This window comes from Watersipora subatra, chromosome 3 (assembly GCF_963576615.1).
Source record: "Watersipora subatra chromosome 3, tzWatSuba1.1, whole genome shotgun sequence".
NCBI classification, from domain to species: domain Eukaryota; kingdom Metazoa; phylum Bryozoa; class Gymnolaemata; order Cheilostomatida; family Watersiporidae; genus Watersipora; species Watersipora subatra.
The window spans coordinates 1481267-1505817 of NC_088710.1; the positions used below are offsets into that span (position 1 = coordinate 1481267).

General features: G+C 38.9%; 1 protein-coding gene and 1 pseudogene across 1 annotated transcript; one reads left to right on the plus strand and one right to left on the minus strand.

Moving 5' to 3' along the window:
* Window positions 1-670: 670 nt before the first annotated feature.
* LOC137390267 (uncharacterized) lies at window positions 671-22664 on the minus strand (annotated as a pseudogene).
* Window positions 19336-22953, plus strand: LOC137389564 (arginine and glutamate-rich protein 1-like). The gene is made up of 4 exons (XM_068075612.1): window positions 19336-19526; window positions 19785-19957; window positions 20730-21189; window positions 22854-22953. Exons 1-4 carry the CDS (start codon window positions 19336-19338, stop codon window positions 22951-22953), a joined length of 924 nt encoding a protein of 307 aa, XP_067931713.1.
* Window positions 22954-24551: the final 1598 nt, after the last annotated feature.

A 24551-nucleotide genomic window follows, 5' to 3' on the forward strand; every position in this document is an offset into this window, starting at 1 on the left:
TGTGGATTAACTCTCAAAGATTGAAATTGAAGATTCACACTTGACTAGACTCTTAGCAACAAAACTCGTATCGTCTATTTGGTCATACCAAGACGATAACGACTTGCATCATGCGCATTTACGACCAGATGACAATTTATTCCATTCGATGAAATCTCCACTGACGTTAAACATTAGAGAGTAATCAAGAACTCCCTAAAACTACAAGATTCACAATCCAATACCTGAGACATATAGTTTCAGTCCTGGACAATAAGGCTAACAACCTTAGTATAAAATGAGAAATATTTAATCATAATCCTCACATTTTCAATACAGCTTCATCATGACAGACAGGGGTGTCACTAGAACAAGCCGAAGAGTCGATTACCGAGAGTACATGAGGGTGACTATATTTAAACTCTCAGACCCTTTCTATTCACATAATTTAGTCTAGAGGTATAAATATCATACCTTTCTCTTGTTCTAAATATATAAGGGTTGGGTAAAACCTATCACATTCTTTGCCCTTGGGAGTATTCGTTTGGAACTATAGCCTAAATTGCCCACATACTGATGGGTCAACTGTACAATGTTTTAACACCAATCAACAAAATACATAAGCTAAAACAGCCAGTAATGAAGATCAGAACTCCATCTAGGAGCTACTAGCAAAATTACTTAAAGGTGACCATTTGCATTCACTAATAAACTAGAGCAGTTTCCCTTACGCTGAGTAATTGATAAGATAATTCTGTTCTACTAATTACATCACAGAAATATAAAGTATAAACAATAATATAAACACAACATAATATCAATAAAATATAAAATACAAATATGCATTCATATATTAATAAAATATATAAATGCACAGCTAAATTAGGAAAAGATAGAGGACCGAGTTTTTCTGAATATTGTAGTCGGAGAGCTTGCGACCATCTTCTAACTGCTCGTTAGCAAAAATCAAACGCTGCTGGTCTGGAAGGAATTTTTCCGTGTCTTGAATTTTACCTTTGACGATCTCAATGGTGTCGGACGCCTCGACTTCCAGGCTGATGGTTTTGCCGGTCATTGTTTTAAAAAAGATCCGCATACCACCACGCAGACGGATCAACCAGATGGAGGATGGATTTTTTCTGAATATTGTAGTCTGAGAGCGTGCAGCCATCGTCCAGATTCTGGCCAGCAAAGAACAAGCGTTGCTTGTCTGGTGGAATTCCTTCATTGTCTTGAATTAGAGATTTTATGTCTTTAATGGTTTGAAAAGGAAAACATGATAGAGTGACAGTGTTTCCTGTAATAGTTTGGTAAAATATCTGCATGTACTCAACATAGGTGAACAAAAGAGGAGAATTGGAAACACTCTTCAAACATGCAGAGATTTTCTCGTCATCTTTGATCAGTGTTCTTTGATGGAGAAGAGAGCCTGCCAGGACTCCTACAAAAAATACCAATGAAATTGTTCTGCTGTTGATAGGCGGATGTTGTGCTGATTGATAGAGAAGATGGACTTCATGCTGAGGAATTGATTTAATAACGGAGTTATTAAGGTGATGATAGTTGCTTTTGTGAATCGTGTTGATAGACTTAAAGAAGATTTCGCAGTAAAAACTTGATTTAAGAATGAAATATTACCGTAGATGGATACTGCAAGTGAATATCTATATGCACATGCATTGCATCACCTATGATATATTCGGTTATCTAATATAAATTGTATCACCTATGATATATCTAACATGTATTGTATCACCTATGATATACCTAACATATATTGTATAACCTATCATATATCTAACATATATTGTATCGCCTATCATATATCTAACATGTATTGTATCACCTATGATATACCTAACATATATTGTATCACCTATGATATATCTAACATGTATTGTATCACGTATGATATATCTAACATGTATTGTATCACCTATGATATATCTAACATGTATTGTATCACCTATGATATGTCTAACATGTATTGTATCACGTATGATATATCTAACATGTATTGTATCACCTATGATATGTCTAACATGTATTGTATCACGTATGATATATCTAACATGTATTGTATCACCTTTGATATATCCAATATGTATTGCATCACCTATGATATATCTAACATGTATTGTATCACCTATGATATGTCTAACATGTATTGTATAACGTAAGATATATCTAACATGTATTGTATCACCTATAATATATCCAACATGTATTGTATCACCTATGATATATCTAACATGTATTGTATCACCTATGATATATCTAACATGTATTGTATCACCTATGATATGTCTAACATGTATTGTATCACCTATGATATATCTAACATGAATTGTATCACCTATGATATATCTAACATGTATTGTATCACCTATAATATATCTAACATGTATTGTATCACCTATGATATATCTAACATGTATTGTATCACGTATGATATATCTAACATGTATTGTATCACCTATGATATATCCAACATATATTGTATCACCCATGATATATCTAACATGTATTGTATCACCTATGATATATCTAACATGTATTGTATCACGTATGATATATCTAACATGTATTGTATCACCTACGATATATCCAACATGTATTGTATCACATATGATATATCTAACATGTATTGTATCACCTATGATATGTCTAACATGTATTGTATCACGTATGATATATCTAACATGTATTGTATCACCTATGATATATCCAACATGTATTGTATGACGTATGATATATCTAACATGTATTGTATCACCTATGATATGTCTAACATGTATTGTATCACGTATGATATATCTAACATGTATTGTATCACCTATGATATATCCAACATATATTGTATCACCTATGATATATCTAACATGTATTGTATCACGTATGATATATCTAACATGTATTGTATCACCTATGATATATCTAACATGTATTGTATCACCTATCATATATCTAACATGTATTGTATCACCTATGATATATCTAACATGTATTGTATCACCTATAATATATCTAACATGTAATGTATCACCTATGATATATCTAACATGTATTGTATCACCTATAATATATCTAACATGTATTGTATCACCTATGATATATCTAACATGTATTGTATCACCTATAATATATCTAACATGTATTGTATCACCTATGATATATCTAACATGTATTGTATCACCTATAATATATCCAACATGTATTGTATCACCTATGATATATCTAACATGTATTGTATCGCCTATCATATATCTAACATGTATTGTATCACCTATGATATACCTAACTTATATTGTATTACCTATGATATATCTAACATGTATTGTATCACCTATGATATATCCAACATGTATTGTATCACCTATGATATATCAAACATGTATTGTATCACCTATGATATATCTAATATGTATTGTATCACCTATAATATATCTAACATGTATTGTATCACCTATGATATATCTAACATGTATTGTATCACCTATAATATATCTAACATGTATTGTATCACCTATGATATATCTAACATGTATTGTATCACCTATAATATATCCAACATGTATTGTATCACCTATGATATATCTAACATGTATTGTATCGCCTATCATATATCTAACATGTATTGTATCACCTATGATATACCTAACTTATATTGTATTACCTATGATATATCTAACATGTATTGTATCACGTATGATATATCTAACATGTATTGTATCACCTATGATAGATCTAACATGTATTGTATCACCTATAATATATCTAACATGTATTGTATCACCTATGATATATCTAATGTGTATTGTATCACCCATGTTATATCTAACATGTATTGTATCACCTATGATATATCTAACGTGTATTGTATCACCTACGATATATCTAACATGTATTGTAACACCTATGATATATCTAACATGTATTGTATCACCCATAATATATCCAACATGTATTGTATCACCTATGATATATCTAACAAGTATTGTATCGCCTATCATATATCTAACATGTATTGTAACACCTATGATATACCTAACTTATATTGTATTACCTATGATATATCTAACATGTATTGTATCACGTATGATATATCTAACATGTATTGTATCACCTATAATATATCTAACATGTATTGTATCACCTATGATATATCTAACATGTATTGTATCACCTATAATATATCTAACATGTATTGTATCGTCTATCATATATCTAACATGTATTGTATCACCTATGATATACCTAACATACATTGTATAACCTATCATATATCTAACATGTATTGTATCACCTATGATATATCTAATGTGTATTGTATCACCCATGTTATATCTAACATGTATTGTATCACCTATGATATATCTAACGTGTATTGTATCACCTACGATATATCTAATACATGTATTGTATAACCTATCATATATCTAATAGATGTATTGTATCACCTATGATATATCTAACATGTATTGCATCACCTATGATATATCTAACATGTATTGTATCACCTATGATATATCTAACATGTATTGTATCACCTATGATATATCTAACATGTATTGTATCACCTATGATATATCTAACATGTATTGTTTCACCTATGATATATCTAACATGTATAGTGTCACCTATGATGTATCTAATATATATTGTATAACCTATGATCAGGCTTGGGGCCACTAGTGAGTATTGAGCGCACTGCACTATTTGCTGGCTAGACGACAGTAAGGTGCACTAGGCACTGCACTAGCACTAGTGCATGGCATAGTAATAATATAAAATGCACTAGGCACTGCACTAGCAGAAATTCTTGTGCACTAGGCACTGCACTAGCACTAGTGCATCAAAAAGTGAAGTCAAAAATGCACTAGGCACTGCAATAGCAAAGATTTTTGTGCACTAGACATTACACTAGGACTAGTGCAGTGTAAATGCACTAGGCACTTCACTATTAAACTTCACTAGACACTAGACCAATGAGCTTTTTTGCCATAGCAGCTGCAAGAATTGCTTGCTAATCAACAGATATCTACTGCTATCCACTGCAATAGTACAATTATAGCCGTGCAAAAGATGTCAGCCATGTATTTGTCAAATAAAATAGCCTCACCTAAAATTTCAAACAAACCATAGACCTACAATAATTCTCAATATTAAATAGTGCAGATGACAACAGATATCAAATAGTGCAATGTATTACAATTACAATAACTAAATATACTAAGCAAGCATGGAATGGAAGAATTCACTTCTTATTACATAAATGTACTAATAGTACTATGTACAACAAGAAAATCTATCCTTGGATTAACCAGTATCGTGTAAACAGTAAGTCATATTGATGGCAAAATTGATAAGCAACATTGTTCAGAGAAGATGTTTATTAGACCGAAATAACATTAGCCTTCCAAAGTTGGCGTCAGTCAGTTTAGATCTATCTGTGCGGAAGATTCGACCAGCCTGGCTAAACAGACGCTCTACAGGAGCAGATGATGCTAATACAGGCATATGTAGCTCAGCCAAATGCCTCAAATTTGGATAGGCTTGACAACATTAAGTTAACATCATTGCAAAGAAATCTCAAAGTTCCATATTCAATACCAATATTAAAGTAAAACATAATGCCATCTCCATCATCTCCATCAAAGGAAAATTATAATATTCAATCTGCACTTGGCACTGCACTAGTGCATACTATGTCGCACTAGGCACTGCACTTGCACTAGTGCATTTATGAAAAAGTTTCCAATCCGCATTAGGCATTGCACTAGAGCATTTTATGTTGCACTGTGCACTGCACTTGCACTAGTGCGTTTATGGGAATTTTCTAATCCGCACTAGGCACTGCACTAGTACATACCATGTCACACTAAGCACTGCACTTGCACTAGTGCACCCAGGGACTCATGTCAAATTTGCACTAGCATTGCACTAGACATTTCTATTTTTAAATTGCACTGCACTATGCACTGCACTAGTGCAGTGCAGTGCGCACTGCACTGCTAGTGGCCCCAAGCCTGCCTATGATAGAAATATCATCATCATCATAGATCATTATATATATATGTATATACATATATATATATATAAAAAAAAAAAAATTGTTTCCTCACCCCGGATACCCCGTATGGGTGGTAAATTCTGCTCTAACTCGGGTCTCCTACCAGAGACCTGGGAGTTTGAGCACTCGTCTCAAGATCTTAGCTGTTCCCAATAACGCACTTTTCTGCAACTCACCTGAGTTGATTGTTGTTGGTATTTGGGCAAGCCACATTTTATGCGCCGGTGTTATTGCGCCCAGTGCCCCAATGACTACTGGGATTATGGTTGTTCTTACATTCCAGCATTTTTCAATTTCTTCTCCAAGAGGGAGATATTTTTCTACCTTTTCTTTTTCTTTGCTGGCTATATTGTAGTCATTGGGTACTGCTATATCTATTATAGTAGCCCTCTTGTTCTCCTTGTCTACCACCACTATATCTGGTTGGTTTGCTAGGACATGCTTGTCAGTTTGGATGTAGAAGTCCCAGAGGATCTTAGCGCGGTCATTTTCATTCACCTTACCAGGAGCTTCCCACTAGTGTTGTGGTTTATTAAGGCCATACTCATCACATAGACTTTTATACACAATACCTGCGACATGATTATGCCGCTCAGTGTATGCGTTCCCTGCTAGCTGCTTGCATCCACTGATGATGTGTTGGATGGTCTCAGGTGCATCTTTGCACAGTCTGCATCTAGGATCGTCTCTAGTGTGATAGATTTTCGTTTGGAGTTGCCTTGTTGGGAGCACTTGCTCCTGGGCTGCCATGATTAGCGACTCTGTATTGGACGTTAGGTTTCCTTTGTTCAGCCACATATATGTCTGGTGAAGATCGCCAACCTTAGATATTTGTTGGTGGTAAGCACCATGAAGAGGTTTCGTATGCCAGTCAATTTCCTCATCACTAGGGCGTAGGTCCGTTGTGAGAGCAGCCGATTGAAATTCAGCTAGCAAATTATCTGAGATGGCCATGGAGGCTGCATATGCTTTGATGCTTTGCTCCTCCTCTTTAACTGTCTGCTGTACACTTTTGAGTCCCCTACCGCCATCTTTCCTATCAAGATACAATCTAATAGTATCAGATTTTGGGTGGAGTGCTCCGTGCATGGTCAGCAGTTTACGAGTTGCTATATCTGTTTCTTTGATGGCTTCCTCAGTCCACTTTATTATGCCTGCTGGATATCTTATTACTGGCAGTGCGTAGGTATTTATTGCCATGATTTGGTTCTTGGCATTGAGCTGGCTCCGTAAGACCTGCCGAAGGCGTTTCTTGTATTCGGTAATGGCTTTGTGACGTACCTCGGCTTCGTGGTTGATGTTGCTTTGCATAATCCCCAAGTACTTGTACCCTTCTTCTATATCTTTGATGGTACCATTTGGCATTCTTAGGCCATCTGTGAGCATAGAATGGCCTTTCTTAAGAATTAGCCTTCCACATTTCTCAATACCGAAGGTCATTCCGATGTCCTTGCTGTATACCTGAGTGAGGTGTATTAGCGAATCAATGTCCCTTTCTTTGTTAGCGTACAGCTTGATGTCATCCATGTAGAAGAGGTGGTTTATCTTGGTGCCACTCTTAAACTGGTACCCATATTGAGTCTTCTCCAGCATATTGCTTAGAGGGTTTAGGCATATGCAGAAGAGCAGCGGTGATAAGGAGTCACTTTGATAGATGCCTCGCTTAATTTGTACACTCGCCAGCTTTTTGCCATTAGCCTCCAGTTCCGTCTTCCATTTGGTCATTGACATCTTGATGAATGCCACAAGAGCAGGGTGAACATTGTACATACTGAGGCACTCAAGTATCCAACTATGGGGAATTGAGTCATATGCCTTTCTGTAGTCAATCCAAGCCATGGCAAGATTGGTTTGCCTTCTCCTGCTGTCTTGACAGACCGTCCGATCCACCAGTAACTGATGTTTAGCTCCTCGGGTGTTGCGCCCAATTCCTTTCTGAGCACTGGTCATATAGTGACTCATGTGCTCTTCCAGTTTGTCTGCAACTATTCCTGAGAGCAGTTTCCAAGTGGTGGGCAAGCACGTTATTGGTCGATAGTTTTTGGGAATCGGCCCCTGCTTTGGATCTTTTATCAGAAGCACAGTTCGTCCTTTGGTCAGCCATTCTGGATGGTCACCTTGTTCTATTAGGTATTCCATCTGCTTAGCCATTCTAGTGTGAAGTGATGTCAACTTCTTTAACCAGAAGGCTTGAATCATGTCATGGCCAGGTGCTGCCCAGTTCTTCATACGCTGCACTCTGCACTTGATGTCTTCTTTGCTGATGGTGAGTCCTTGCTGAGCCACAGTGTGTTGATGGTTCTCTTTAAGCCTCTTCAGCCAATTTGCAGTGGTGTTATGAGTGGTCTCTTTCTCCCAGATGTCCTTCCAGAACTTTGAAGTGCTAGATCGGGGAGGCTCAGACATTGGCCTCTGCAGTTCACCTTTGAACTGGGAATACACTCTAGATGGATTATTGATGAACAGTTTGTTCATTCTCTTGTTATCTCGCTCTTTGGTGTACCGCTTCAGTCGTGCTGAGAGTGCTACTAGCTGCTGTTTGGCAGATTCTAGAGCTTCTATTGTGGCTTCCCTTTTTGGACGCTCCAAACTGTGGTTAGATCTCTCACTGAGCCTACTAACTTTCTTGCGCAAGTCCTTGATCTTATTTTGTAGCCTCAGCTGCCAGGATGGAATGGCTTGAAGCCTTGTTGGCATTGGCTTAATATCCATCTCCTCCAAGATGACGGTTGCTGTACTGTAGATTAAGGCATTAGTTTCACTGATTGATCCAGTTGAGATCGACTCCAGTGCCATGTTAATGTCTTCTAACAGCTTCTTAGGTATGGCCTTGCTAACTCTTCGTAGTGGTACCCTGCTACCATAATCATTAGCAGCTGACATCTTGTAGATGATATTTTCAGCAAGCTCTTTCACCCTTGGGTCAAGGTCCAAATGCATGTCCTCTTCAGCCCATGAGTCAACACATGATCGTGTATCCATATATATATATATATATATATATATATATATATATATATATATATATATATACGTGCACTATAACAATACTGATATGTATTATTAATTAAAAATACTTGCATATGTTATTATATACAACTGCATTCTAAGCTTCTTATACATGTATATACATTCTATGGTGTATGTATGCAGAAGTATTTGCTGAATATGTGTGTGTAGTATGGGACATTTTTGTGACTTTGAATTTATTATTGCAGACCAGTTCTACAAAATACCAAATATGAAGGCAAATGCCTGGCAAGAAATTGCAGAGCGGTTGATTTTGAGTGCGCAGGAGTGCGAAGCGAAGTTTAGAACTTTCAGGACAAGGTTCTCTGAATATTTGAAAGATAGAAGAGGTAATTGAGTGTTGTGGACTAGCATTCATTTTTTAACTTGAAGCATCTCCAATGTTGTTTTAAAGCTAAATATTAACCAGCTGAGTTTTGAATCTCTTTAGGTGCTTCTGGATGTGGAGCAGCAGATGTGGGGCCACTAAAGCCAGAGTTTGAAGTGGCAAGGTTCCTCATAACACACATCAAACACAGAGAGCCCGAATCAAACTCAACTGTAGAGGTAAAGGCTGTTGCACATTTATTGCCAACAGAGTCCGATGACCCTTTCTCACTTGACCTTACAACGACAGACCCTGTGAAGACAGACCCTGCGACGACAGACCCTGCGCCAGCAGCGACACACCCTTGTCCGCATCAACCGTATTTTCACGAACTCAAGCCAGAAAAATAACATGGCAAAAAACTACAGATAGTCAAGAGGTAAAATAAACTATTTGACAGAGCATTTTGTGTTAGTTCTTCACAGCTGCCAAATGCTCACAGAATATTTTTTTAGTCATTTCTAGCTAACAAATATTAATCAGATGAGCAATTTATTTACCAGATCTATTGGCCTATACTTGCCGCAATAAAAGAGCAACAGCAGAATGACAGGGATGAGGACACACTCTTCTGCGTGGCACTAGTTCCGAAGCTGCGGAAGTTAAAATAGCTAACAAAATACAAATGCCATCTAGACATACTGACACTTGTTGTTGATGCAGCAGAGCTAAATGCTGAACAGCATCAACCACACCGAGAACCGCCACAGCAATCATTTGCCTCTCCACTTCATATGTACTTTTATAATATGTAATAACCAGCTTAACCAACAACTTTGCATTAATGTATTTTGGTATCATAATAAATGAAAAATAATATTTACATTACTATATTTTGGTATCATAATAAATAAATATAATAACTAAATTTAAAATATAAAATAAGTTGCTTAGTCAAGCTTTTTCCCGCAACTATTTACGTATTTCACTTGCCAGCTCAGGCTGCCTTCAGCGCTGTTGAAATAATTTTTAAACTGCTCCCTTACAAGTTTTGCGTTGGTTGTGTAATTAGGGCCAGCTATGTGAGCAAGGTTGACTAGTTCGGTCTGTTTTACTTTTCTCCAGTCTCCCGGGACTACATCGCCAGTGCAATCATAACTGTCAACAAACCCGGTCGGTATGTAGATGGCATTGTCAGTTGAGCCTAAGTAATTGTGCAGGCAAACGCAAGCCTGCACAATTTTGTCGACTGTTTCTATGGCTGCCCTGATTGGCCTGCAGAAAATCCGTCAGCGAGCAGGCACAATGCCAAAAGAGTTTTCGATAGTGCGCCTCGACGCCGACAGACAGTAATTATACACCTTCTGGTCTTGTGTGAGAATTCGACCTGGATATGGCTTCATCAGCCACGATTTCAGTGGAAAGATGTCATCACCTATTAGTGTGTATGGTAGAAATGTTCCATTCACCAATTTAGCTGAAGGGAGGTCGTGTTTCGCATCATTAAAGTCGTTGAAAAATGATGACTGACCAAAAATGGCGGCGTCATTATCTCTCCCAAAACTGCCAATGCTCTCATATGTGAAAAGATAATTGGCATCACACATTGCCAGCAAAACAGTACTATGTAAATGTTTGTAATTGTAATACAACGATCCACCAAATTTAGGGCAATCTATCATAATGTGTTTTCCATCTATCGCCCCCACCACATTAGGGAAGAGCCACTTTTCTGTGAATTGTTCACCGATGGTGGCCCATTCTTCCTTGGTCTTTAGCGTACAGAGGTATGTTGAATAAAGACCATCCCATATGGCTTGGCAAACCTCTTTGATTATTTTGCACACAGTGCTACGTCCAATTCGAAAATTGAATGACTGCGACTTTTGTGAATCACCTGCAAGAGAATTTGCAGCAGTAAGTTTTATGTTGACGACCAAACAGATATACATAATATATTATCAATAGTACTGATTGCTTTGGTAATAAAATCTGTTCACATATGAAACAAAGCAACATAAAATAAACCACCTTAATAGGAACTGGCTGAAGATAAATGGTAAATATGGCTACCTGTAGCTAGATACCGGATGGTAAGTGCAAGTCGTACCTTGTGCGAGATCACCTCTCAACTTCAGCATCGCCTTTATTTCATATGTGGTGATACCAAACTGAGCAAATGCTCAAACCGTTCTGGTGACATCCGCATATATCTACAAGCATGGCAGATATAAGTGCAGTTCAAGTCAAAATAGAGCCCATAGAGCACACGTAGGTGGAAGCGGAGACCATCAGACTCGTACAAACATGTATTAAAATATTCGCATATCTCTGGTTGTTTTTAGTATTAAACTGTTAAAATACGCATTTCGGTTAGATGAAATGGCTCTTGGCCGGCCCAGAGTCAAGAAGCTAAATATTTATCTAGTGTCGCATAGTCAGGGGGCTTTGATGATAAGAATGAGTAATACACAATTAATACACAAGTACTAATACACAAGTAATACACAATTAATTGCCATCAAAAAGCTAGTTCCACGAATAACAAAGCGACCAAACATTTTTTTAAATACATCTACGACCTACATACCTGAAAAGAAATACTCTCCGTCGCCACTCGCCAGTTCTCTAAATAGAGAATGAAACTGTCAGTGTGTTTTTCGGTGTTTACATATACTTCGAACCCAAAAGCTCCGCAATTGTGGCTGTCTTCTTCTTGCTTTTTGTCTCAAATGAAGTAGTACGAGCAATTTTAACCTTCCTTTCAGAGCGGCCAATTTTAAGAAGACCTTGACATTCCGAGGCTGCCTGGCCATGTGGTCACATGCGACGCAGTTTTATGTGAACTTAGAACCGCGCCAAGCACCGCAAGTGTTTTGCTGCGCAATATTACCGCCGGAGTATCGCAATCGATATGGGAACCAGGCTTAAGACATGGTGAATCTTTTGATACCAAATAACTGTAATGTGAATTTTGTTGAAAATCAACCTTTAAGGAAACTGCCGGTTCCCTTTACTCTCCAAAAGACAGTCAAGCAATAAACAACCTGAGTGTGAGCCACCAGCAATATACATATACTTATTAAATATATATAAGTATTTATATATATTTATTAAATATATATAAGAATGCATGAAGAACAGGCAATAAACCAAGAACATACATTCCAAGAGCAAGTGTGCAGTACGACTTTGCTAAAACAATAGCCTCTTGCTTCTTGTTACGTTTCTTCTTTTATTAAGCTACAGCCATTTTTCTATTAATTTTACGATCGGTCTTCTGTAGTGCGGGTTACTCAGTCATCAAGCGTTTTCAATAGTGCGGGTTACTCGGTCACCAATTGTTCTCAATGGTGCCGGTTACTCGGTCACCAATCGTTCTCAATAGTGCGGGTTACTCGGTCACCAATCGTTCTCAATAGTGCGGGTTACTCGGTCACCAATCATTCTCAATAGTGCGGGTTACTAGGTCACCAATCGTTCTTAATAGTGCGGGTTACTCGGTCACCAATCATTCTCAATAGTGCGGGTTACTCGGTCACCAATTGTTCTCAATAGTGGCCGAGCCTTCCCAGTGGCAGGAAAACTCGGCCCAGTGACCGTGGTGACCAGGAAGTCAGTCCCCACGACTCTGGTGCCCGACTGGCTGCCACTACACATCTTCATATGCTCATATGATGCCATACTCATTGAGTCATCCTCGTACGAGTATCATATGACGCTCATTACTAAAACTGGTTACAGCATTAGTACAGTAGTTATAGAAAACCTGTGAAAGACTTTAGAGACTAAACTGATCAAGCTAATTCAGACTAAAAGTCAAACCGACGATCAAACCTAATAAACAAAGTCTAAAAAAGACATGAGGACAATCAGCAAAAACACCAACATAGGTATTAGTGAGACCAGACGAATCTACTAACTACTGAAAGTTAAAACCAGATGTCCTGGATAAAATATCAGCCAACCAACTAACCAATAATAATAATCAGTAACACCAAAAACCTACAAACGCAAGGACCTATACAAAAAACATTAAATAACAGCGGCTGTAACTAAAACTTAACTTTGACCCTAACCTAAACAGGAAAATATTAACGCATTCCAAAATATCTTGTTTCAACTCATTTGTAATTCCAGAACAAAACAAACATTGGAAAAAAATGACTAACACTATCAAACAAATGCATCAGCAAAGACCAGCCCCCTTCACGAATTACTTAGCAAAAACAGTGAAAATCAGCTTTTCCAATATGCCTAACATTTCCTTGGCTCTCTTTAGCCAGTCTAAAATATACTTTTATAAAAGATTTAGCTGAATACACAGGAATTGGTTTATACAAAATAGGAGTAATTGTGATGAAACATGGCACTATATAATTTAACGTTACAGCAAGCAGACACTAAACAATATCCCAAAGATAGCTTTAGCTCAGGCACATTGGAAATCACAGTTCAATACTTAGCTATATATTTTCAACTAGTTTACTATGTTGTGTTTCTAATTTATATGTCACTGGAATATTATAGAGAATCGTTCATTAATGGAGGAGCTGAATTCCTAGGAGTTAAGCTCCCTTACCTGAACATTCCTTTTTTTCAAGGTCACACTTTTGGCAAAGTTGCTTGCCGCAGTCCCGGCAACAGGCTATCACTTCATCACCATGAGTTTTACATGTAACACTTTTGTACTTGCCAGGTGTGGCAGCATATTTTGATATTGGTACCACAGTATGACTTTCTCCAAAGAAACCTGAGTGACCCTGTTAAAAACCACAATTTAGATGAGACCAAAAGATGAGCTCACAATACAACTTGCCAAAACAGCCAAAGCAAATCATATAAACTGTAATTGCTCAAATAAGTAACTCGATTCATTGAATGCTTTGATAATGCAACAAAAAGTTCTCAGTTCTCTGGACATTGCAAAATTCCCCTTCTGACAAGTCTCTAGATGACATCTAAGCATTAAAAGTCCCCCTCTCACAAGTCTCTAGATGACATATAAGCATTAACCTGTTTATGGGTGTCACACATCCGGCGTGCGCATTGTGAGCAATAACAGGTAGCTTGCTTTCCTGTACAGTCATGGCATTCACACTTAAGTCTAGTTTTAACGACCACTCGTTGTGACATCACTTTCGGAAGATTAGATATGAGAGGTTTCTCATAGACAGCGCTAATAAAAAATGAGAAAATTGATTGTATCTGTCATAATATCGACAATGTTATTAAAATATTTGAGGTAGTCATAGCAATGAGGTAATGTGCAATATAAAGACTTAACATTATATAGTAGTCACTGAGTGACGCTGGTAAACTTATCATGAACTAGGTGATACTAGCCCGACACTACACAGATTAAAAAGGTTTCTGAGTAAATTACGAATTATTATGAATTCGTGAACATGAATATATGAATTGTAAGAGTTTGAGTACCTTAAGCTAATTTAAATCTTTACTATAAAAAGATAAATAATGAGAGAAAAAAATATTGCACCTTACAAGAATTGAACCCAAAAAATTGGAAGCAGAGATGTTAAACCAAGCCCACTAGCACTAAACCATGCACCCACTTTCGAATATTTGTGCTTATAACTGTTACACATAATGATCTCTCACGGTACATCAAACTGCAAGCGTTGTTTTTGGGAAAGTCTGGGCCCATGCTTTTCTTTTAGTAGTTCATATGTGCTTCTACTAGTTTTCTTCTAGGAGTTCAAGAATGCATATTTTAGCCGATCACTGTAAACTGGACATACAACAGACAAACACACACTTAGATTGATACATATAGAACATAGTGAGACCATCTGCATAATTATTTCACCATACTTACTCGCATTCTTCACAGAGTATTTTACCATCATTCTCCTCCGCATGTTCTTCTAGACAATTCTTACAGTACACATGCTGACAAGGGAGTGTCCGTGGATCAACCATACGTTTAAACTCTAGACAGCAAAATCCACATTTATAGTCACCAACCAGCTCTGTACTAGCCTCTGCCATATCTTCAACAAGGCACAAACTGGATGAGCTGAGAAATGCTAAAGCACTGTGAAACTGTCTGTGCTACCATAAGAATAATGACATGACTTCTGCAAGGAAATCCTGTAAGAAAAGTGCTATTCATATTTTTACATCAGCTATTTCTGTAACTTCAGCGTCGGTGAACCTCTTTTCTATGTAGAATCAATGGTGCCCATGATCTATTCATCAGCATATTAGTTTCCTTTTAAAGACAAATTATTAATTACCTTTTATATGCACAAGTGGTATGGTGATGCAATAGTACTAACAAAGGACTGTACTAACAAGTGATATGGTGATGCAATAGTACTAACAAAGGAATGTACTAACAAGTGGTATGATGATGCAATAGTACTAACAAAGGAATGTACTAACAAGTGGTATGGTGATGCAATAGTACTAACAAAGGAATGTACTAACAAGCGATATGGTGATGCAATAGTACCAACAAAGGAATGTACTAACAAGTGATATGGTGATGCAATAGTACTAACAAAGGAATGTACTAACAAGTGATATGGTGATGCAATATTACTAACAAAGGAATGTACTAACAAGTGGTATGGTGATGCAATAGTACTAACAAAGGAATATACTAACAAGTGATATGGTGATGCAATAGTACTAACATAGGAATGTACTAACAAGTGGTATGGTGATGCAATAGTACTAACAGAGAAATGTACTAACAAGTGGTATGGTGATGCAATAGTACTAACAAAGTAATGTACTAACAAGTGGTATGGTGATGCAATAGTACTAACAAAGTAATGTGAAGTTGGGAACCACTAAATACCAAACAACTTCCGCTATTGAACAATCGTCTTCAATAAAAACCTTCATTTCGGTTGCAATTTATGTATCCGACTGTTTGCTTAACCGTACACTTATAAATAGTCATGAGCAATGCTTAACCGGTACATAGTAACCTTCTATGCAAAGAGTGTTTGAGATGCCAGAATTGGCAGCTCGAAGCAAATTAGCTAATTTAAACTAAACTTTAGAAACTTTAAATTAAACTAAACAATATCAATAATATCCAACAGTTAGCTCATTCAAACTAAACTTTAGAGGATTTTACCCGTTACCATTGTTCATTTATCATTTTATTCATGTATTCATAGTCATCACAGTTTATTAACAGTTTCCTGTATGTGTTTAGATCTTTAGTAAAGTAGGTGGGCTGACTTTTTTATCATTTATACTCTCGTATCAATTAGAAAATTTGTCAAAGCTTAACCGATGATCAGAGTGTTTATAATCACTGTCCATGTTTAGGCTCCACCTATTCCTTATCTTAGTTGATGTAAGGCTTTAGAGAGGTAACTTCTCTATACATTCGCAGAGCAATATGAATTCAGAACTCTCTACCTACTCTTATCTCCTTCAAGTAACCTTCTACGCTGTTGAAATCAACAGATAGTAAAACACCAGCACAAGTCAATATAAACGGCTTCCTCACACCCCGGCCAGCTTCTTCACACACCAGCCAGCTTCTTCACACACCAGCCAGCTTCTTCACCCACCAGCCAGCTTTTTCACACACTAGCCAGCTTTTTCACGCACCAGTAGCTTTAATAAAAACTTAATAAAAACGAAAAGTTGCCCTGGCTATGAACTACAACTAGAATGGATACATTGTTTTTGTTGTGAGTTATGACAAGGCTCGGCTTACATAGCTTGAAAATTTGATTCACAGTATTAACCAGAAAATTGGGAAATCGCTAGAGGCAACTAAGAGGTGAATGTTCTAAAAACCTATACTAACCAGTGTGGATCAGAAAAGTGCAAACAGATATTGAAGGTGATTGCACATACACAGCTCTGTCAACTTCTACCTGACACGGCTAAAATAGCAGAAACTAATTATAACCTCCAACTTGTATACTTCTGTGATATACTCAAGACAATTTTAATCAAATACCAACCCCCTACAGCATAAAGAACAATAGCTTCAGAACCTGCACATCTTTCCACAGACTAACAGGGGAAGCTATCAAGAGGACAGCTACTACGATTCTGCCTCCTTTGGCTGTTGAAATTCGTAGGTGTGCAAGACTGAGTAAAAAAGCATGGACAACCGTTTGTCTTATGGTTTAACTTTCTTCAGATAATTGTAACCTTTTGTCATGATTATTATTATAGTTTTAGAATTTCTGTTAGTTTTGAAATGACAGTGTCGTAATTGCAAAAATAAATATGTCTTTTTTTACTGGTAATATTGGCATACCTTACAGGTTAACACCTTGACTAGTGTCTGAGCCAGTACTAATCAAATTAGTTCGCTTAACCTAAAAAAATACACAAACTAAACAAAGTTAAAATTGGATTAATGTTGTGGAAGTCAGCGCTGACTATCCACTTGCAAGTGGGTTCTGGTTACAAGTTGTCTTATACGGAATTAGTATTAGCGCTCATGCACATCTATTATTGTTGCAAGCAAGGTGACTGGTGAATGAGTATGGCTCTTTATTACGGGAGCTAAAGCTCCACAAAAATGAGGTAATGTTCAAATAATCAACAAACTTCCATCTACAGTTTCATCAGTTGTAGACCATATCTCGTGCTCTGTGCTCTTCTGTCTCACTAGGGTATTTTCCTTCATTACATATTCTTACCCATTCTGTTATACACTGGCTTACATATCCTTATATACAGTGGTATGTGATAGTTCATTGGCTTTCCATAAAAGCTCGTATGCATATTACTACGCTAATCCCAGAATAGCTTGATGAATAGAAATACATGACTTTAGCAAATCCACAACAATGATATGAAAAAGCTAGTTCAACACCGATGTATGTGTAGATGTAAAATAACTGAGTACATCGTAATTCATCAAAAAACACACTATCATATGTTGTATTATGGGATTTGTTAGGCTCAGGCTATATTGGTGTCTGAGCTCAAGGCAGTACAGGTGGTCTTGGTAATTACGGTGAGTGCATAAAGCTAGAAAGAGCTAGTGGGTAAAGCTAGTAGATAAGCTAGTGTAAGGCAGTATAGGGGAGGATATAAGGAAGTGTAACGAAATACCGAGGCTCTTCTTCACCTTCACATCAGTACATGTGAGTACATTGATTTATACAACATGGCGCAGTTGACAAAATTCTGATTTTTTTTTGTGCGTTATCATTAGCGAACATTTTGCTGGTTATGGAGTTAAGTTTAAACGGTTGATTAGACCCTTTCACGGGCGTGCAGGTGAGGTGACGTGAGGTAGGGTGGTGTTGTGAGGTGTTGTAGCGGTGAAGCATCGGTGTTGGTGAGGTGTAAATATTTATTACGTGTACGGAGGTAAGAATTACATTAAATTTATACGAGTGGGGTAGAGTGGATTTGTGGAGAGAGATATATTGTGTTGTGAGGGGATGGAGAGTGGTTTTCTAAAGCTGGTGTTCGGTGAGCACGGTGATGGGTCGTGGGAGAGATTTATAGAAGAAATGAATTTATGTATAGAGAGTGCTGTCGAGAGGAGAGGTTATGTAAATGATGAAGATGGCAATAGAGTACCTATTATGAGAGGTAGAGCTAGGTTAGTGCCACTATTGAGAGCTATTGGGCACAGTGATAGAGAAGTATTGAGGAGTGCAGGGTTTAACGTAGATGGTGTAAATTCTACTTATGAAGGGGCAGTGGAGGTTTTGCAGGATTATTATGGTAGACAAGAGAGTATGTTTGTAAAGAGGCATAAGTTTCTGATGGCTAAGCAGGCACTTGGAAAAAGTGATAGAGAATATTTACAACGGGTAGAGAGTTTGAGCAGATATGCAGAGGTGGCTAACAATAATGATAGGGTAAGGTTTGCCCTTATAGTGGCGGTAAACGGGTTGAGAGATAGAGAGGTAGAGATTTGATGAAGAACGCCAATCTGACTTGGGAGTTGTTACATGAGGCATTGAGGGCTCGTGAGATGGCGAATCGTTCAGACAGGTTCGTGAGAGCAGATAGTAGAGGTAGCGATTTAAAAAGTGAGATTAAAAAAGAGGTAGCAAGGGTATCAGAGTGCGGCAGTCGTGCACAGTACCGGAGTAATGGTAGAGATAGAAGCTACGATTCACCGGGTAGATCTTCCCCTAGAGGTAGCCCTAGTAGTGGTAGAAGGTATTGTAGTAATAGTAGTGAGGAGCGTAATACTAGTAGATATGGGACAAGAGGCCGGGATTATAACGAGGACAGTGGCAGTAGGAAGTATAGAGACAATAGCAGGGAAAGGTATGTCTCTAGACATGGAGAAAACAGTAGAGAAAGTAGAGATAGAGTTTGCTATAATTGCAGAGGTAGTGGCCATGAGATGCGGAGTTGTCCCCACATTAAATGTTTTTCTTGTGGACAGCGAGGACATGTATCCCGTTATTGCAGGGATAAGGGAGGAGATGTAGGTTACGATAGACGAAGTAGCAGCAGGAGGTCAGGAGGTAGCCGTGATAGTAGCTATGAGCGATATGGCAGCAGGGATATTAGTAGGGAGAGGTACAGGAGCCGAGAAAGCCCCCGCGAGATGAGAGACAAGTTTAGTAGGTACAGGGACAAAAGTATGGATAGGTTTGAGGGGGAGAAGTATAAGGAGAGGCGCGAGACGAGCCGGTATGATAAAGGGTACTGGGATAATAGTAAGGGCAGAAGTGTTAGATTTTCTGGTTATAGAGATAAATATGGTGAAGATCAATGACTAGGCCAGGGAATTGTGCAGTATTTAGAAGTTAATGGAGTAAATGTAGAGTTTACGTTTGATACTGGGGCTGAGGTGTCAATATTAACCGATGCAACAGCCAATAAGTTGAACCGAGAGGCGCGAGACGAGCCGGTATGATAAAGGGTACCGGGATAATAGTAAGGGCAGAAGTGTTAGATTTTCTGGTTATAGAGATAAATATGGTGAAGATCAATGACTAGGCAAGGGAATTGTGCAGTATTTAGAAGTTAATAGAGTAAATGTAGAGTTTACGTTTGATACTGGGGCTGAGGTGTCAATATCAACCGATGCAACAGCCAATAAGTTGAACCTGCGGTTAAAGAAATCGTCGACAGTTTTAGAAACTGCTGATGGTAGTGAGTTAAAAGTGGTTGGAAGTGTAATAGTTCATTTGAAAAGTAAAGACAGGCATATGGATGCTGAAGTTCATGTAGTGAAAGGATTGAGAGCAAACTTTTTGGGCATAACTGAGTTGAAGCTGCTAAAACTGTTTGCTGTTGTAAACGCGTTATGCAAAAGTAAGTTTGAGCCTGTTAAGGAGTGTAGAAGTATTAAGCCAGTTAAGCCGTTTTTGTCGAGAACAATTATTGCTGGGTCAAGTTATGTTTCAGATGATGTCGAGTTGCAAAACCTGCCAAATAAGTCTGACAGAGAGAGCGAAGTTAAGAAAGGTCACACAGGTCAAGATTGGTGGACTTGTAAAACTAAGGGAGTGAAGAGTAGCGAATACGTAGAAGTTGGTAGTCAACAGGGGACAGCCCAAGGCATCAGAGATGTGCAAGTGTCTATGGAGTATGATAGAGAACACAGTCACGATGGGGTAAGAGAAGGTGCTGAGAAAGTAGCTGAACCAGGGTCTGTAATGGAAAAGGTTTGCTCTTTTTTAGCCGAGGTATCCAGCAATGGAATGTTAGACAGAGAAAGTCATGAGAAAAAGGTAGCAAAGATTGAAAGAGAGGAAAGGGAGGTGTGGAGAAAGTCGAAGGAGAAATTTGCTAAGCTGAAAGTCAAACGGGAGACAGCAGTCATGGAGTTGGAAAATGTCAAGGCATTCAGGGTAGTGGTGCAGAAGTTAGCCGAGGTTCAGAGGAGAATTGCTGGTAACAGACCTGCACTGGTTGCAGGTGAGGTCGAGCTAAATAGGTCTGGGCCTATGCCAACTCCCAGCTCTGTGGTGCCATCCCCTGTGCAGCCGGTTACGGCCCAGGTGGAGACCTCCCACAGGAAGCCTGTCGAGCCTGCCTCTTACTGGGGAGAGCGAGGTAAAGACGGAAGAGACGGAGATGAGGTTGAGGAGTCATTGATGACCCAACCAAAAGACTCCGGGCTAGTCAGGGTTGGTGGAAGTAGTGTTGGAGATGTTGGTGGAAGGAGTGTTGGTAGTGACAGTGGTCACGGTAAGTATTGGTAGCGGCGGAGGTCAGGGTGATGGAAAAGCCAGTGCAGACTGGCAATGGAGCTGGCAGTAGCGAGAAGAGTACTTTAGACGGTGGCACAGGGTCAGACAAGCCAGAGGCATAGCCTATGGAGACTGCCCTAATGGAGTCAGGTAACGAGCAACACAAGTAAGGTAAGTTACTACGTCTGCTTGTTGGTAGTGATGCAGTGGCCCAAAACAAAAAGAAAAAAAGAAAGGGCATGTTGTATTATGGGATTTGTTAGGCTCAGGCTATATTGGTGTCTGAGTTCAAGGCAGTACAGGTGGTCTTGGTAATTACGGTGAGTGCATAAAGCTGGATAGAGCTAGTGGGTAAAGCTAGTAGATAAGCTAGTGTAAGGCAGTATAGGGAGGATATAAGGAAGTGTAACGAAAGACCGAGGCTCTTCTTCATCTTCACATCAGTACATATGAGTACATTGATTTATACAACATCATAAAACCTGTTTAGAGAGCATATAGGTATTGTGTAAAATTTATATGTTTGAAATATATGCAAAAACAATAGCAAATTCACTATTTTTTATTCTTCATAAAGAAAAACGGAACCAGTGACAAAAATATTGCTCACAGGCTACAGTATCTTTAAAGATGGCAAAAGTAAAACTGGTCTAAACTCGTATATTCAAAAAATAATTCAAAACTAAAACAAAATTGCAAAGAAAATTTGAACCAAAACTTATTCGTTTGACGAAACTTCATAGACTCTGCAGCTACCACTAAAAGTATTGGTAGGAATCGCGGCTTAGGTCATGTTGACACGTTATCTTTGATTAAATACAAAGAAACTGGCAGTCTATTGCTACGATTATGGCTTCAAAATCCGTTCCGTAAACAATTTATCTATCATTTGGCGATTTTAGAGAATTCATGACTGTCTAGCTAAGCAGGATAGTAAGCAGATTTATACCTAGACGATATAAATAAAACGCCAAACTTGACCAGATATTTTTTTATATTGTATTGAATTGGAACAGTTGTTTCAAACACTTTTTCGTAAACGGGGTTATTGTACCTACTATTGAGTTCTGTAACTTGTCTAATTACGGAGACATTTGTGTTGGATTGAGCCACCAACGCGTAGCGGCGTGCAAAACGTCTTACTACAACAAATCACTAACCTCGGGTAGCACTGCGTTGGGCCGAGTTACCAACACGCAGCGGCATATGGAATGTCTTATGCTACAGGTAACAAGTCACCAACTCGGGCAACCTTACGTTAGATTGCGTCACCAACACACAGCGGCGTACGAGACGTCTTACGCTATAGGCAACGCAATTGCTCGTCTCTAGACAGGGGTCGACCCCCGGTCGACAGTCTACAGCAAGGTCGACAGGGTCGACAGCCAGTAGAGGTCGACAGGTCGCCTTGTCCTGATATACCGAGCAGCGCTTAGAGGCAAAATGCCGAGATACTTGCGATAAATCAAGTAATTCTCCTTATCAGAAAAACTGAAGAGAGAGATGGTTCATGGAACAACATGTATTTCAGAACGAAATAATAAGGCTGATGCCTTCCTTTATATACTATAAGATATGCAAATTAGTGGAACATAAGGCCAGCCCACGAGCAGACCTGCCAACCCAAGAGTGGGGCAATGCGTGAGATTTGGTTTTGGGGCAATTGATGTATCAATGATAGTATATATAAAATTATGGAAATTGGGGCAAAAATCTCACGCATTTCTCACGCATTTTCAGTTTTTCTTTGGGGTGATTGCGTGAGTCTCATGCCCAATGCGTGAGAGTTGGCAGGTATGCCCACGAGGGCGTAGCTACTCGGAAAAAGATAAAAATAAAATAGGGCACAACTCCCTATAAAAAGAACGTTATTTACGTGGTGGCAAATCCACCACACTCGCCGCCCCTACAGACGGGTACGGCTATGAAATAATAACAATGAACATAAAGAATATGCATATGAGTATATAAACCAATACAAGGGGAGTAGATACAGTAATGTTTATTGTCTGTGGGTCTTGGGTGAAAGGTGGTTGGCCAACTCCTCTAACCGACGGGCGGCTCTCCGGAGGTCAGTGGTTTCTGCTCGAAGTGCGTCGGCGGGGGAGCGGGGTCGACTCCTTTACAGTTTCTTGCGTGACTTCCATATTAGTTGTGTGATGTGGCGAGGTTGCGATGCGACTACAGAAAGAGACTACTGCTTGGCATCTCGGCATTTTATTGGCCCAATATCCTTGCCGTAAGGAGGAGACTCCTGATTGGATCCCTCCAACAGTAAAATCTTCGAGATAGGCAGGGAGTTTCTTGATTCGCTGAGGCCTCGTGGTATTTCCGGTCCCAGTGGTACTAGCCTGGACTCCTTCATTCCCCGTAGCTCTTGTTTCTTCGGTCGCCAATTCGCAGCCAGTGTCGAGGCCAGCCCTCGAGTCAGAGTTGTGTTCACTCGGAGAGACCAAAAAATCTTCGTTGTGGAGCCGACGTGGTTCCAATCTTCCTGGCGATTGCGGTATTGGTAAATCTATTAATCGACTAGGCAGAAGTGATTCGGAAATAACAGCATCTGGATTACCGTCTTTCTGTGATACTCGTTTCCGGGGATAACCTCTCATGTTGGGACGTCTGGCAGGTTCGACCTCAGTTGGGGCTCGACCTTGTTGCACAGGGCTAAGGCGACAGAGCCTCAATCTTCCTTCGGCCTGAGTGGATCGCTGTCCATATCTTTCTACTTCGTACGTATGATTTTCGTGACTCCTTAGTACACGATAGGGCCCCACAGACTTGGCCGCTAATTTCGGATTTTCGCTTTTTCTTCTCCGCTTGCTTAGCAACCATACGAGGTCACCCTCATTGAACAGCGGGGGCTCCCTCACATCGGTTGATACAATTTCCTTCTGTCTATCTCGGAGGAAAGTGTGAGCTTGTATCAACCGGTCGTGAACAGTCTGGACATACTCGTGTGTGCTAGTAAATGACTCCAACCTATTTCCATGCAGCAGTTGGTCAGGAAGACGAAGCTCTCGACCCAACATCAAAT